This window comes from Sander lucioperca, chromosome 22 (genome assembly GCF_008315115.2).
Source record: "Sander lucioperca isolate FBNREF2018 chromosome 22, SLUC_FBN_1.2, whole genome shotgun sequence".
In the NCBI taxonomy this organism is placed as follows: Eukaryota; Metazoa; Chordata; class Actinopteri; order Perciformes; family Percidae; genus Sander; species Sander lucioperca.
In genome coordinates this window covers 479,421-497,182 of record NC_050194.1, presented here as the reverse complement: position 1 = coordinate 497,182, position 17,762 = coordinate 479,421, and the positions used below count along the sequence as shown (strand labels likewise).

The 17,762-nt window shown below is 42.0% G+C and overlaps 1 protein-coding gene and 1 long non-coding RNA gene across 2 annotated transcripts in view; one reads left to right on the top strand and one right to left on the bottom strand.

Annotated features, from left to right (window-relative positions):
- The window catches only part of LOC118494228, a 26,325-nt gene extending 14,270 nt beyond the window's left edge, over positions 1–12,055 (top strand). Inside the window, exons 3-4 of the long non-coding RNA XR_004896317.1 lie at positions 10,440–10,443; positions 11,935–12,055. This is a non-coding gene — a long non-coding RNA (uncharacterized LOC118494228). The remainder of the gene's footprint in view (positions 1–10,439; positions 10,444–11,934) is intronic.
- On the bottom strand, positions 5,548–17,762 carry LOC116044122 (serine/threonine-protein kinase SBK1-like). Its single transcript, XM_031291162.2, has 6 exons — positions 17,495–17,762; positions 11,146–11,399; positions 10,841–11,043; positions 10,070–10,261; positions 6,686–9,988; positions 5,548–6,640 (listed from the first exon to the last, which is right to left on the bottom strand). Exons 2-5 carry the CDS (start codon positions 11,315–11,317, stop codon positions 9,239–9,241), a joined length of 1,317 nt encoding a protein of 438 aa, XP_031147022.1. The 5' UTR covers positions 11,318–11,399; positions 17,495–17,762; the 3' UTR covers positions 5,548–6,640; positions 6,686–9,238.

Genomic DNA, 17,762 nt, shown 5'->3' with positions numbered 1-17,762 from the left:
TTAATATACAAAGTATATGAATTAACTCAGTCTGTTTGATTAGGATTGAATTACTCGCTGTTTCTCACAGGAATTGGATTCATTAATTCTGTTTCCCACCTTCACTAATGCTACTCATTTCCTTGGTGCAATGACATAACCACAGGTAACAGTGGAGCACTTTAGCAAAATCAAAAACCTTATAGAATTATCAAATTTTGAATTGTTTTATTCAAAGTAAAATCATTTTAGATGCCTCGCCACTCAAAACAAGTGGTCCAACATTTTAGAATGGCAGCGGTGACAATCCTGAAGCCCATCAATTAGTCCTCTCATCTCTTACTTTCAATAGAGGTATAGAGGCTGGAATTTTCTTAATCCAGGGTGATCAATCACTGATATGAGTTCCAGCAAATCACCTATGCCAGCTATTAATCTCTCTTTTTCCTTTTTCTTTCAGGCCTGAGCCTTATTTATCCTACTTTTATCCTCAAATCGTCCTCCCAATTTTTCTTTTCATGCTTCAGAAGCAAGCATAGTTAAGGCTTCCTAACATAATCTCATTTATAAATTTGATGGATCCCAATCAAATAGTTACATAGTCAAGCAACAGCCACTTTAATGTTTTACTGAGCTGCACTCAACCCCCCTTCTCTTTTAGCCGCTCCGTCTCTGCCCTTTAGTGCAGGTAAGGAGTGGCCTAAACTTTCTGTGAAAACTTGAATTCCTAGCATTCTTGGGCATGCGCAGATCAGTCAGCAGTGTGATTTCACAGTGAGAGGAACTCCAGAGCACCCAAGCTCACACTCAACCAAGAAGAATAACTAAAGAATCACTCAGCTTACGTCAACATAGAATTTCTTAATCTTAATAGTTTCAAAGCAGCAGATAATAGCAATCTGCTATCACAAAGCAGTTTAAACGATCTCAAAGAAATCAGAGAGAACTTAATGATTCTTACAAATTCTCTCAACAGACAGACCTATTGTCTCTCCATTTTTCCCTTCAACAGACCACATTAAAACAACAATGACACTGGACAAAACAAACCAACACAAAACATAAAACACAAATACTACTTTTGAAGCTTCTTATTTTTACTATAGGTTAGCCTAATATATTTTCACATCCTCCAAAGGGGCTCATAAATTTTTATGTTTTTGAAAACGTTCTCCTTCGAAGAAGACTCATAAGATTGTTAAACAAAAGTCCTCCCAAAGAAGGCTCATACATTTTAATAGATTTGAAAACGTTCTCTTCAAAAAGAGACTCATATTTTAACCATAATGAACAGAATATCTTTCCTTACAGATAACTAAGACTTACAACCAAACCAACCAAAACATATATGTATATATATATATCTATCTATCTAATATAGGATCCTTATGACGCATGCACAGCCTATCACACACAGCAGAAACACCACTGTTCACACACACCCTCTCTCATACACACAAAAGTCAACATCATTCATGCATGTAATTCCTAAAAAGAGCCTGCTTTCCGCCGTATTTTTCTTTTCTTTTTTTTTTTTTTCTTGTTTCTTTTTCCTTATTATTTTGCTACCTAGGTATAGAAGTCCAATGGGAAGTCTGCTTCGGACATTATTCGTCAACAATGAATCGATTGGGAAACCTACCATTGAACTGTTAGTCTACACCTCAGTTCTCAGAACTGGCTCAAACTTTTCATCTAATAAAAGTTCAAGACTACGGCCCATCCTAAGATCGCCTTTTTTCAAAGGGCTTTTTATCAGATTAACGGCGTTATCCTTTATTCTTTGTTCCTGTTATTTTCTCTTTATTCTTTATTTTTCCTGTTATTTTCTGTATTCCTTTTATTTTCTCTTATTTCCTTTTATCTTCTCCTTATTACTTGTTTTTATTTTCTCTTGTTTTCTTTTTCTTTATGTTGTTTAAGTCAAATTGCCCTGGCCAGGGTTAAACTGTTTTCTTTAATCCAATTTGCCTATTCCTTAAAATCTTTTCACATTGTCTATGTGAATATTCCTTAATCCCTTACTTTTTCTCCCTTTTCTCTATTTCTTCACTTAAATTTCCTTTTCCTCTGTTTCTCTAACTTTTTTTTTTTTTTTTCTCATATGTTAACTCACACTTCCCCCTGTCTGCGTTGATTTTAACGCAAATAAATTTAGGAACCCCATCACACAGCAATCACTGCACAAAACACACACAGGTTCGACACGGTGCAATCCCTCAACGCACACACAGAGCCACACGTGAACTGACCAGCGCCCAAATTGTGAGAAAGCTCACCTCATAGTCGACCAATGAAGCGGGAGTCAGTCCCTGGGTGCCCATGATGAAACGATGACCTGGGAGATGCAACCGATCCCATCCTCGTCGCCAAAATTGTGGTGTCTTAAATAGTAATGCTGTGATGCTGTATGAAGAAGAATCCGCCGACACTGTTCTTGATTATAAAAAGGTTTATTACAAACAAAGATTCAGCATCAATTTTACAAACTCCTGCAGAGAGCTTGGAGAACGACCAACCCGAATTCTTCCAAAAAGTCGTTCTGCCTTTTCTTTGTGTGAACAACGTATATATCCTATGCATTGTATCAACATAGGACGTGATATGTGTGAGTATACCATTGGATGGATAACTGACCAATCGATGCCTGTTATCTGGCACAACTCCAAAAAAGGTCTCTTCTGTCTTGGGGGGACCTCTGCTCATGTTAACAATTTCCAGAGGTTCTCAGTGAATGTAGAGTAAAGTTCATGCATCCTCCTTATACCAACTCTTAAGTCAAAGTGTATAGAATATTATAGGATGTCAATATACCACACAACCATTAGCTATATCCATTACAGCTAGCTACATGAGCTCGGGAGAACAGTCATGTGAGCGGGCGGGCGTTCTGCTTGCGTCCACTATGCGCGTTCATCATGACAAATTTAATAATTCTGGATTTGCTTCTAGTGAATGTTAAAAATGTTAAAAACGTGACGTTTTAAACAAGGACCCTTTCAGTGTTCGGGCTGGTAAGTTGATATACCCAGAAACAAATTATCCGCTGAAATATAGACGTTTCTTTCGCCATGCAAAGTCTATGTGGGGCTTTCTGGGCCATGGGGTGCAGTTATCCGCTAAGCCCATGGTGGCTTTTAGACTCGGCGCTTTTCCTGGGGGCTTGAGTCTATATCCTTGACGTTCCACTTCCAGGATTGCTCCGGTGCCACCATAGACAGTATGTAAGACTGGACCAACAGATCCCGTTGCTCTGGATGGAGACCAGTGAAGGCCGTTAGAAGCACTTTTCCGGTGAGCGCTGAGCGTTACTGCGCAGCCTCCAACTGAGAGAGACGACGTAAATGTGACGTGAGCAACGTGTCTGAAAGTTGTAAGTCTTCTGGTAGCTGTGCCAAGACAAATCTCAATCATTCCCAATCTAGCAGAGACGGAGAGCGTAGGTATATGTAAGGAGATAACATAGGCACAGGCTAATTATTGCTAACTAAAATGCTAGTTAACATTAGTAATTGCACTTAAACAGCTAATGTGAGACGAAACTGCCTGCGCGCTTCTCCTGTACTATACGGTAATTGCTCTACTATGCGACAGTAAGTCGCGTGGTTATGACACAATCGTTAGCCTATTTTTATAAAAACGTCTGCTACGGAGCCATAACGTGAAGTACAAGGTAATGGAGTCTTTTATACATTGTCATGTTTCTTTAGAAATAAACAACGGAGAGTATTTAAACGCTTCAGACGTAAAGTTATTCGCTGTCAAAGTGGCGCCAAAATGAATGGCAGTCAATGGAATGCTAACGGGGGGGTGATCGCTTTGTAGCATTAAAATGGCGCCATAGGAGGTTCGCGGTCCGAGGAGAGGCTTACCCCCTTGGGTGCCACAGGAAATGTATTTTTGCTGATTGTTTCCTTCCGCTTTCTTTGTGTTGGAATTTTAAACAGTGATATGAGGACTCTGCAGTCGCTCCTCAGATCTCTGCAGGGTAAATTGAAGCAGCTAGCTAGACTATTTTGAGAGTTTTCTCTCGCACGACTATTTTGCAGCGGTTCCGTACAGAGTTTAGCACCGCCCATGACGATTGTGATTGGTTTAAAGAAATGGCAATAAACCAGAGAATGTTTTTCTCCCATCCCGGAAGCAAAATTATGAATCCCACTATGGCCACGCCAAGACCTGCCCTACGAAGCAGCTCCATTGGTTGGGGTTAGGCATTTGACCTCGAGTGGTTAAGGTTAGGGTTAGGGGATTGGTCAGGGGATAGGACCTGAACATGTAAGCATGGACACCTGGCAAATAGTAGTGTGTGAATGCTATTGAAGGGCGTGTCTTGGCGTGGCCATAGTGGGATTCGTAATATCGCATCCCGGAATGCTATGTGGAGTAGCCCAAGGGGGTAAGCTTCTCCTCGGACCGCGAACCTCCTATGGCGCCATTTTAATGCTACAAAGCGATCACCCCCTGTTAGCATCCCATTGACTGCCATTCATTTTGACGTCACTTTGACAGAGAATAACTTTACATCTGAAGAGTTTAAAGACTCTATTTGGCCATTGTTTATTTCTAAAGAAACACGACAATGTATAAAAGGCTCCATTACCTTGTACCTCACGTTATGGCTCCGTAGCAGACGTTTTTGTAAAAATAGGCTAATGATTGTGTCATAACCATGGGACTTACTGTCGCATAGTAGAGGAATTACCGTATAGTACAGGAGAAGCGCGCAGGCAGTTTTGTCTCACATTAGCTGTTTAAGTGTAATTACTAATGTTAACTATCATTTTAGTGATCAATAATTAGCCTGTGCCTATGTTATCTCCTTACATATACCTACGCTCTCCGTCTCTGCAAGATTGGGAATGATTGAGATTTCTCTTGGCACAGCTACCAGAAGACTTACAACTTTCAGACACGTTGCTCACGTCACATTTACGTCGTCTCTCTCAGTTGGAGGCTGCACAGTAACGCTCAGCGCTCACCGGAAAAGTGCTTCTAACGGCCAGAGTAACGGGATCTGTTGGTCCATTCTTATATACAGTCTATGGAGTAGCCAGCCCCCCTGCTCCGCTCCACAGCGTGTGGATGGTCTGGCAATGCGAGACTAGCAACTAGCTGATAGTGGAGCTTTTAGAAGCTAGCCAATCACATGACACCCTGCCCCCCAACAGGCTCACCAACAGTCAGTTAGCCATCTAACTAAGAGAAAGATTTATCTTTTTTTCTCTTTACAGAGTTTGTATCTTTGTCAAGTCAATTTTATTCATATAGCACCAAATCACAACAAAAGTTATCGCATGACACTTGATATAGAGCAGGTCTAGATCATACTCTTTAATTTACAGAGACCCCAAGTTACAAAATAGATATATAATTAACTATCCAGTTTCTATAAGGCTCTGATGTGAGCACGCCACTACAAATTTATTATATTCTGTATCTCCTGGGATGAGACAAACTTACACACTGTACGGTACATACAAACTATACTATTAATCAACTCCACCTGTATGTCCTAATGCATCACAGAGGACTCCTGGGGAAAAAAACAATAGCAAACATCACTCTACCAAGAATTCTCATTTTATTGACTAAATTTCAGTTTACAGGAAGACAGTTGTATTGCAAAGACAGAACTGGATACGAGTTCTAGTGCTGTGGTCATCTACTCACTAAAATTCCACCAAAATCATGATGCTTTGAAATAAGTACAGAAAGACATTGGAACTCTGTTTACATACAACACATTACATTATGGATAAGATGAGGAGGCAGCAGCGACTGATTCAGGCGTCACTAGGAAGAAAAGGGAAAGTGACTCGCAGCAAAGGTACGGTTCCCTTAGTTTTATTTAATATTTTGGAGTGACTCAATCCTCCCAGGCCAGGTGTCCTCAGTTGCAGCAGATACTGGACCTGATAGTAAAAGAAGTAAAGCCGCCGACACATCATCTTTGCATCTGGCTTTGGTTGCGTGTTGAAAGGTCAGTGGCAACGAGGTCAAGGTTAAAATAATTTGAACTTTGAGTGCAGTACTCGGCGGCAATTTCAGGCAGTGCGCCACACCAAGGGTAGCGTTTCCTCTGAGTTGTCTCCACCGCTTTCCCCATAGGAAAACAATGGCACAGCCAGTGCAGACCGGTTACACTACTATATCAAAATATCAATTCTAACCAAGGTAAATTAAATGGCTAGAAAGGCCACTCCCATTCAAATGAAACTAGCAGAATGATCAGAGCGCCAGCCATTTTTATGTACATGGCAACGGACTAACTTCCGTATAGACTTCTGTATAAACTGACTTGCAAGCAAGTCCAGGAGGCAAATTTGCATTTCCTAGGATGGCAAAGGCAATACCAAGTCAATCGAGACAGATTAGGGCAAGGCATACCTTTGCCATCTTAGAAAAAAAATATTGCATCATGGAGGTGAGGTTTTGCAGTAACGGACAAATAAACAGTGGAAAATACACTGTCACTCTGATCTATTGCCTGCCCTGTTTCCCTATCTGTAAACTACACGTGTTGTTTTTGCTTACGCAAAGTGGAGGAAAATAGGAACTGTGGCCAACAGATAACCATAACACTAAACCAATGTGAGAAGTTATGTGTGGAAACATTTGGGATTTGACACCACAGATGGTAAAATTGTAGATAGTAAAGCTGTTTACTACCTTTTTAAAATACAAATGCCTGCGTTATGGTAACAAGAACAAATCTGAAGTAAAATGTTAGCTTGGTGTTAACTAATGCTGTGGAGGCACAGCAAATGAACAGAATGTCAATGCGGCAGCATATTTTCTTATCTGATTACAATGTGGGCTGCGTTCCATATAATTTGAACAAATTACATTTCATTTGTTTTTTCAAAAAGTGACAGCCCTTGGCTCAACCACTGCCATATTTACTGAATTTCTCACTTGACTTATAATGAGACTAAATAATTTGTTAGGATGGACATTTGATACATAGAGATAAATCTGGGAAGGGCTAAGGAGAAGTAGAAGGCTGGTTTTAGGGGGGAAACTGCAGAGAAAGAATGACATGACAAGGTAATGTACAGGCCTGTGTAATCTTTTCTTGAGTCATGTGAGACGCCTCCCCAGTTTAATGTGATGTGCTAAAGCTTACACAGTAAATGCTGCAGAGCCAGTGCTGCTTGCAGCTGGCTGATGGAGAGCAACCAGCTATAGAAAACAGCGCAGCTACAGTGTCTGTATCAGGACTGTCCTTTGTTCTGAGTCAGGAGGCTGCCAATGAGGTCAGAGATTGTCACAAGATGTAGTAATTTGCATACTCACTTGCTGATCCGGGAACAGCTTTGATGAAAACGGTTTCTGTAAGGGCTGAACCGAGTTTAGCTGATCTTCAGTCAGGCAGATCCAAGCTGAGGCTACTGACTCTCACAAGATAAAGAAACATGTTGTTTGCAGCTATACTACATCTACAGAGTACTACAGCTTGTGACAGGAGAAACACTGAGCAAGTTTTCACAACAGAGCTTTAGCACATACAAGTTCATGCAAAGCACCACACAAAACGTCCATTCCTATGCGTGATCCAATGCTTTTTTTCCCCTCAAATTATTTAGGTAATATTGAGTCAAAGAAATGAATGGATTATTTTTTTCTGTTATTTTAACTTAATAGAAAAAAATGTATCTATGCCACACTACTTCACTAAAGGTGGCAATTTAGAAGCAAAAATTACATAATTTAATTCCCTATCTGTGGTTTAAATTCAAGCTCTCGCTCTATGTCATCATGCTTTGCTTATTTTCTGTTCCTGAAGGTGGTGAGATTAGTTTACTGCATTGATAGTAATACATATACAACACACTGAATAGAAACAAATTATTGTTGCGATTTTTTTAGCCCTAGGATGTCTCAAGAGATCATGACGGCAATATTCACTCAGGGACATATTGCAAGAAACTGTGCTACGGCAGGAATTCCACATCACAACATTTTACGTTTCTTTTTTAACCTTTTTTCCCGTAAAGCCGGTTCAATTTCTTCGTAAAGGTAAGTTTGAGCTACTCTTCATGCAGATTATAAAAGGTGACTCGTCTTCTGTGATTTTTTTTCTTCTTCTGATTGAATTGAAAATGCTAACTGATTAATTCTCCTTTCTTTTTAGACAATACATGTTGCTACATGTTTTGAAGAAAACATAAGCAATACAAACATATTTTTTCAGAGAAAAAAGAAAGAACACAGAAGCTATACAAAAACTATTTTGAGAGTGGCTAGAAAATACTCTTTCATCAGTGAAGTAGATATGTTTGACATGAAGAACAGAGACATCATAAGCCTTCTCTCAGTCTAGTCTGTCGCTCATGAACATACTGGTTTACGGACAATAGCGATAAAATATTCCATTAAAAAAAAGTTGATAAAATATACCAACGGGTTTCGTTGGTCAAACCTCATAGATGATATACAACTATTGGTATGAATACCAATATATACAGCAGCCAACCAAATGGAAGAAGATTTGGCACAGCTATGCCAGAACACCAAAATACAATGTGAAGTTGAACGAAAAGCAAAGAAAGCTGCTTTACAAAAAAACAATAGAAAAAATAGTGTGTTTAGATTAAAATAAATATTAAAATTCTTAAAGCAAAATAAATCCACTTATTTTGGATTTAAACACACGGAACACCGTAATACACACAACACACTCACACTTTCACATTTTTGTCACACATGAAACATTTAAAACCACTGCTTGTCCGTTTTTATCTTACAAGGTATTTCCTTGAACTCTGTTTTAGTCTTCTTAAAAATACAAATCCTTTGTCCCTTGGCTTCATTCAAAAATGACACCCAGTGACGTCCTGAACAGATCACACAGTACTCTGCAACTTTGAAAAGTATTGCTTTAAGAAATACATTTTGGGCTTCTTTTCGGATGGTTTTACTGACAGAATCTTTAATGGTAGCAATTTTTCATTTTTCCTCTGGGTTTCACGAAACTGCAAATTCACACACCATTGAAATCATTTTGTAAATGGGGCTTCTCATGGAATCTTTTGACTCCAATTCAATCCAAAAACCCTACCTCATGCAAAATGTACGCATTCTACAAATACTCTCTGTTAAGTCTTTCATGTGCTCTTCCTTTCCCAAGATGTTTATAACAGGATACATGTAAGTACTCATCAGTTTGTTTCTTTTTCCATGCATGCACATTTGGATAAGAGGTATAAAAAGTGTGTACCAGTGGATCTGTGAAAACATCAACGTTCTGACGCACTCAGACGCAAATTTCAATAGGCGTGGCCACCACCATGCGGCCACCTGGTGAACTGTTTTCTCGCGGCATTCGATCGTAGCTGTTGGTGGATGACACAGAGCTGTTGGTGGAGACGGACACAAAATGGTGGCCACCACCTGGTTCCATCATGCCGCCCTTAGCCCCGCCACCACTCCCCCTCTCCACTGCCACCGGAGAAATGGGAGAGAGAGGTGACAGCGGGGAGAGAGGAGATAAAGTCTGCTGCTTCATCCTCTCCACAAGGAGCTCCTCGTCTTCCTCCCCAGATGAAGATGATGAGATAGTGCCATCCACCTCTTCCCGCACCCCTCCTCCTCCTCCGCCACCCACCCTCTCTCCACCACCTCCGCTGTTGCCGTTGCCATTGCCATTGTTGGTGTTGTTCTCTGCGTCCAGCATCCAGGAGTGGCTGAAGTACCCAAAAACCTCTTTGACGGAGCAGCGGCGGTCCTGTTCCACGGAAAGCAGCCGCCGAAACATGCGGAGGGCCTGCTCAGTGAAGCGCCTCCACTGCGAAGGCACCGTGTTTGTCCTCCTCCTCTGCCAGCGGATGAACTCCTGGTAGAAGGAGTCGGAAGGCAGCGCCTTCTCCCAGGGGAAGTTGCCAGTCAGCATGCAGAAGAGCAGCACACCGAAGGCCCAAACGTCAGTGCTGTAGTCCACGCAGAAACCCTCGTGACGGGACACGTCACAGAGCTCTGGGGCGGTGTAGGGAATGGTGCCACTCACCTGCAGGGGAAACTCAACAGGTCAACACCATGTTCGAAACAAGACAGAATTTCCAAGGTCATAGATTGAAATGGTACTCACTCTTTTCACAGGTGAGCCAGCTCGGCGGGTCATGCCGAAATCAGACAGCTTAACTTTGCGGCACTCTCGGTCAAAAATGAGGATGTTTTCAGGCTTGATGTCCCTGTGGACCAGCTTCTTACAGTGCAGGTAGTCCAGAGCGATGGCTACTTGGTGCACACAGCGCTTTGCCACTGACTCAGGAAGACCAACCTGAAGGAACGGACAGAGGGAGATCAGAGACAATACATATGGTAGGCTATATACACCAATGAAACATGCATCACTGTGCTGGCTGATTTTGGACTAAAAACTCCACTGACTGACGTCCTCACTAATCTAACTTATACCAGTTACAACTGTCGATTCTGAGTCAAGTCTCGAATCTGAGTTGAGTCATCATTATCTGAGTTTGAGTCTGAGTCGAGTCACGAGTCCAGAGAATAGCAACTTGAGTTGGAGTCGAGTCCTAATCCAGGACTTAAGTACTCCATCACTGCCTATTATAAAAGTAGTCAAAAACTTCATCCAACTTCCAAGTCCTATTTCATGAATGCTCGAGTCCGATTTCATAAATCCTCAAGTCCAAGTCCAAGTCGTGAGTCCAAGTCCAGAGAATAGCAACTAGAGATAGACTCGTGTCTGAGGCCAGGACTTGTGTACTCCATCACTGACTCAACTGTGTTTTAACTTCTTAAGAACTTGTCGAGACGGATATTTTTGCTTAAGTCCTTGACTCAAAAGCAATGATGGAAAGAAGCAATAACCAGAATAAAAAATAAGATGGTGCACCTGTGGAGGAATGATATCGAAAAGGTCCCCTGCCAGAGCGTACTCCTGTGCGAACACATAGTAGTCATCTGTCTCGAAAGCGATGCCAAACATGTTGATGATGAAAGGGCAGGGGGACAGGTAGAGTGAGATGCTGTACTCCCGCAGGAACGACTTCAGCTTTGTTGTCTTCTTCTTCAGGAACTTCAGTGCCATTTTTGTACCTTATTGGGCGAAGTGGAGGAAAAATAATCGAATAGACTTTTGTATTTTTGTTGTTGCTTATTTAAAGCAGCAGGATTGTTTGTGTGTATGTGTCCCCTCACCTCTGATCTTGTGAATGACCAGATCCACCTTGCCATAGGTGCCCTTGCCCAGCTCCCTGATCACCTCGTAGTACTTGTTGACCTCCAGCCTCTCCAGGTTCTGGGCTGCGATCAGCTGCAACTCGTCCAGGATGTCCATGTTGGCTCGAGATACCAGTGGAGAAGAACTCATTCTAGGGACCGCTTTAGGGGACGGACCAGTAGAAAAAACTGGGAAACGGACGCTTAGGTGGGACAGCTAACAGCTGGTATCACTGTACAGAAACGAGAGAGGACACATTTTTTAATTGACATAAAAATCACATTATAATTACACAATATTGAACTATAAACCGATGACTCTCTGTGTGTGCATATGTGTGTGTATGACTTTCAAACGATCCTGCATGCACGCTGTTATGAGGCTCTGTACAGTAGTGGGAGCAAGGAGTTGCTTCATCCCTAGATGGCTCAATGATTGTGGTTCACACCAACGGAGAGCCTACGAGCCTCTGTACAGTATGGGAGCGGGCTCAAAAAAGTGATGACTAGCGACAAATCTAGCGACTTTCTAGACGCCAGTATTGTCCGGAGAGAGCGAGGTCTTTTTCTTTTGCGGCCGCAACAGTCTCTGTCACTTCTGACTGAGGTACAGCAGTGGGCACGTCATATAGTGGGCCAGCGCCTTGCATGGCAGCTCTGTCACCATCGATGTATGTGAATGGAGGAATAAGAAGAAAATTGTTAAGCGCGTTGTCCGGTAAGGTAGAAAGACGCTATATAATGGCGCTTACCCACTGCTAGTACCAGCTCTACTTGGCTCGGCTCGACCGCGGTGCACCGTCCTCCTTTTTCCATTGCAGATTTAGTACCACCTCATACGTGAAATGAGCGTGGGTGGTCGTCATAGCGACGCCACAGGAAACTGCCGTGACCTAACACGACACACACAGAACGTCGAAGGTGTGTTGTTTTTGATTCTCGGCATGTGGCTGTTTGCCATAGCCAGAATACAAATTTTGTTTCATATGAAAAAAAAAACACCGCTGGTTCAACTACTTAAAAATGGCGGGTTTGTTCAGTGCATGTTTGGCCTCGTAAGTCACATTCATTGTCACTGTGTCCAGAGTGTGGAGGGCAGGCAGCTCCATTAGTATACCCCTTTTCATTTAATAAAAAAAGTTGTCGAGGATGGAAACATGGAAGAAACACATGTGCTGTTCTGGGATGTAAATAGGACAGTGTGTGTTGGTTTTCAAGGCCAGCAATAGATAACAAGCCTTTGATGTTGCAGCTCACAGTCTGCTGCTCTGATCTGCAGTGTGATAGTCAATGAAAATGCTAATTATCTGCAGTGAAGGCTTAAGTAATTCTAAATGCTGCTTGCCAAGGGGAATGCCAGAGCAGAAGGGGAGGAGAATTCTGTCTGAAATAAGCAACCATTGGCAGGCTATACCAATGGTCCACATGGTGAGTCAGACTACCAACTATGTGACACACACGCACACACGCGCACGCACACGCACGCACACACACGCACACACACACACACACACACACACACACACACACACACACACACACACACACACACACACACACACACACACACACACACACACACACGTCATCCCTGTCACAGGCCTCTGAAAAGGCCTCTTTCGGACTGGCAGAGCAGTTGACACCAGCAGGTGAGGAGAGATGAGTCAGTTTGGGTGATAAATGGCAGCGGAGAGAGGATGTACTGTACCTCTCTCCCTCTCTTAAGTAAAAGCTCTCGAACACGTGATAAACACACACACACACAGAGGAGGGAGGCCAGGCAGTTGAAAACAGAGAAGGCCATTATTTTGTGTCCAGGCTCAGAAGCGCTTACTGTGGCACTTCTGATCCTAACACACATGCAACTTGTGTGTGTGTGTTGGTTCTGCAGAGGAATACAGTTAAAATAATAATGCTGAAAATCTTGTTTAACTTCATGATCATGTTTCTAAATCATTACTATAACTTAAACACAAGCTTATTGTCAAGGGAACTATGAAACTTCGAAGTCAATATTTGCTTAGTTTTCCTTTAAATTTATCTGCATTTTAATTTCATATGCATTTAAATGAATGCTAATGTTGCTAAATTTAGCTAACATGTTTTCCATAACTATTTTGGTGATAATGTCAATGCTGTACTTTCCGCTTGGTTTGGAGTTCCTCTGCCCCCATGAGGCCACCAATTTATATTGTAAATAATGCAGCAGATTAGCCTCTATTTCAAAAGGTAAAGAGCAGTGTAGAGGCTTCCAGTTTTTTTGTGACAGCCTCATTTGTAATCATTTGTGCTGTTAGTAAATAAATCAATCAGTTGATTGAAAGAAAATGAATCAATAACAATTTTGATAATAAAATAATTACTTAAATTATTTTATTATCAAAATTGTCAACAAGCAAAAATGCCAAGCACATGCTGGCTCCAGAATCCTAAATGTGTTACTGCTGTTTGTTTTATTTTAAAATGAATATTTTTGGAGTTTTGGACACCATCTTGGAGATGCTAACTTGTGCTATGGTCAATTGTGATCTACAATTTTCAGTAGTTTTGGATATTTTAAAGACTAAACAATTATAACCGATTAATCCAAAAATCAATCAATAGATGAATTGATGATGAAAATAAGTGTTGCAAACTCTAGTAATTATTTAAAAAATAATCTAAAAATGCATGTGGTAATGATTTGCTTGCAGCTTTAAACTAACCATTTTATAAAAATCCTATTTTCCTCCTCAGGACTGCACCTGTACACTCCCACAGGCTTTCAAATGCAACATACTGAAATGGACACACAATACATGTTCCTGTGAAGCGACCACAAATCCAGCCCTCCCCTCTTCCTGCCTCCTCTCTCAACACTGACACTGTGGAAACAGAGCAGCGACTAAATCCCAGACTGCTTATGCAACCAGCAGGCAGAGCTGATCGGCTGAGCACATTTAGCGAACCAAGGCGAGGAACACGGCCATGTCCACCCCCGCTGATGAAGCAATACTGCCCCGGAACAATTAGAGCCAACGCCATCTTCACCCTTTTTCGGTGACCTTTCAGTTTTCCTGATGCATGAGCCACAAACAAACACATTTCTGTTTAATGTGTAAGGAGCAACCACAACACAGACATTAAGCCATTAAATGTAATGCCCACATCAGAATTGTCTTCGGAATTGTTTACAGCTTTGTCTAAAGGTTAGAAAAATAATTATTCAGAACTCCTCTTTCTGTAACTGACCCCTGACCTCTGACCTTATTGTAGAACTCTTTTACGGTTCTAAAACTACATTCAAACCTTTCTCATTAACAAGTTCACAATCCCACATTCTGGCTTTAAAGTTGCACTCCACCGATTTTATACATGACAACAGCATATCGTCTTCTGTGGCTCTGGAAAATCACACCTTATGATGTCATGATGATGTCATCAGAGTTATCTCATCATGGACTTGGAAACTACAAATTTGTAACGGAAACCTGCGTTACAAACTAAAGGCATGGAGTATGAAAGACCTGGGTGTTTACTCGCCAGGAAGGGTCTAACAAAAGATTATATCAAGTCGCAATATGAGAAATATAGGAAGGTGTCCATTATCAGGAATTAATGGACAACGGAGCGTTGGATGGTTGCCTCCGCAGAGTGAATTAATTACCAGGTTATGGACACCTCGAAGGGCATTAACCTGCTTATAAAAGCTTAAACAGTATTTCTAAAATGCACACATTTTAAGGAATAGTTCTACATTTTGGGAAACAAACTTTTCAGCATTTGTGCCGAGAGTTAGATGAGAAGGTTGATACCACTCTCATGAATGTACGGACAATATAAAGCTAGTGGTAGCAGACAGTTAGCTTAGCAGAAAGACTGGAAGCAGGGGGAAAAGGCTAGCCTGGCTCTGTCCGAAGATATCTTATGCTTCATTTCCACGGCATGGGTCGACTTGACTTGACTCAACTTACTTTTGGTACCAGGTGCTTTTCTCAGTTTCGTTTTACACTGCAGATACTACCCGGACTCTTAACTGACCTTCATAGTGACACTGTGTGAAATGGCAGTGACATCATCTTCAATGTGACACTGGATCGCTGGATCATTTATCAGCAACCAAACAGAGGAACGTCTGCTTTGCGGGCTGCCATTTGAAAAAAAGAATATGGGTAAATAAAGAAAATTGCAGTCGCTATTTCTAAATGGACTGCATGTATTCTAGTCTTAACGACTACTCAAAGCGCTTTTACATTGTACAGGAACCATTCACACACATTCCTACATACACTGTGGCCGAGGCTGCCATACAAGGTGCCACCTGCTCATCAGATAAACATTCACAGTCACATACACTCGGATTACGCAGCATCGGGAGCAATCCAGTGCCAGCACCTTTAAATTTTACTTTTTGAAGTCTTGTCTTTAGCATGAGGCAACCAGCAGCAGAGACCCCAAGACTTCACTTCATATTTCCACCAAGCAGTCCAGCCCAGTTAAGTTCTGTTTAGTTCGTTACACGGTGGAACATTTATTTTCGTGTTTCCTTAGCAAAAGTTGTGGATAGTACCTGGTCTTTTTTTGTACCTTACAGTTGAGGTTCCAAGTGAGCTGAGCCGATACTGAAAGGTGGAGTTAAAACACTGCAGACCACTGATTTGTCAGAGAAATCATTACTAGCGCGACCCAGGACATCCTCTAAAAACCCAAGATTTTTATAGTAGCCAGTACTAGCCACAGACCCAGATTTAAAAAAATCTGCAGTGGAAAACGAAAAGAGAAATGTACTGGAACTAAAAAAGTGAGTCAAGTCAAACAGAGCAGAGCCACGCCAGACAGTGAAAACATTGCATAAATGCGGCCAAGAAATTGTTCTTGCACATATCTCCCTGTAAAGCTGTAGATTAGCGTTTTTACATTTCAGGTTGTGCACGGAGTAAATAAACAAGATCCACTATGTTAATTAGTGAGCTTTAGAGGTGTTAGGTGGTGGATTTTTTTCACTTTTGACACCACCAGGTTAGCTTTCCCCCTTGCTTTTAGTCTTTGTGCTTAGCTAAGCTAATCGCCCCCTGGCTCTCACTTCATATGTAGCGTAAAGATATGAGAGTGACGTTGATCTTCTCATCTACCTCAGGGCAAGAAAGTGAACAAAGGTAACAAAATGTAAAACTCTTAACAGTAGGGCTGGTCGATAATCCAATATTATCTATTATTGAGTATTGTGATAATAACCATATTATGGTAGCATTCAACAGATTTCTGACCCCGAGGTAGCTGTAATTAAAAACTAATGAATTATTGATGGTTTTCTTTTACAGTTAAGAGTTTGGCGTCATGTACCGCATAAAAGTGAAACACATTGCATCTCTGCACCTACATCAAACATCATTGTTTATATATATATTAGCAACATCAGAACATCTCCCATTTTCCTATCAGGTGAAGTTACCACCGCTGTCAGCGAGACGCGCACTGACAAAGATTGTTGAGCACCGACTGGACCATCTCTGTGACCTACATTGTGATCTGTGACTCATCATGCTGGAGTGTATTTTCCATGTGTGTGTGTCTTGGCTTTAACGTGCCATCAAGAAGCTTAAACCCACTTTGATCAGCTGTGTCTTGGGCTCACACACACACACACACACACACACACACACACACACACATACACACACACATATACACACACACACACACACAAACACACACACACATACACACACACATACATACACACACACACACACACACACACATACACACACACATATACACACACACACACACACACACAGCACTGCACACTGAAATCAGCATGTGGACGAAGGCAGTCAGAATGTAAACATTATGGTCTCCTATTATTTTCAGCTTCCAGCATTTTGTCAGGCTATGTCACGTTGGTTCCCCCCTGCAGTGTGTCCTCAGACTACACTGACGGAGGAAAATCACTGTCACTTAGTGTGCGCGCGCGCGCGCACTCACGCGCACACACGCGCACGCACACACACACACACACACACACACACACACACACACACACACACACACACACACACGAGCTGCTGTATATAACATGGTATATAACAGAGGATGTATGGTGGGGGTGGTGGTTGAGGGAGCGGTGAAAGAGATTGTGTTGTGATCAAGGAGCACAGCATTGTTTTCTGTATGCTGCTGCACAGAATAGGCCTAATCGATCATGAATACAAGAAAATACAGTGTAATACAGTTATTGCTATTTTTGTAGGCTAATTGCTGTATAATTTAGTAAATCAGATGCGGGTTAGTCAGGGTGCAGGTGAGGATAGATAAAGCGTAAATCCAGGTTTATTTCGCTACTCACCCTTCAATTGGTTCCCATATGGAGGCTGTGGAGTCCGCACTGTCAGTCCAAGCTGCTGGTGAACACACGGGATGGTCTGAGAGCATACTAAGGCCAGGTGAGTTGGGAGAAACGCCTGATCTCCTGAGAAAAGCCTCCGTGCAGCCTTGTGACGGTGGATGTGGCGCCGAGCATCCTGCAGACTCCTCCGGCTCTGCGTCCTATTGTCTCCGCATCGCTCTGTCCTCTAGGATGGGAGGAGAGGAGAGGGGAAGCAGCAGAGGAGGCG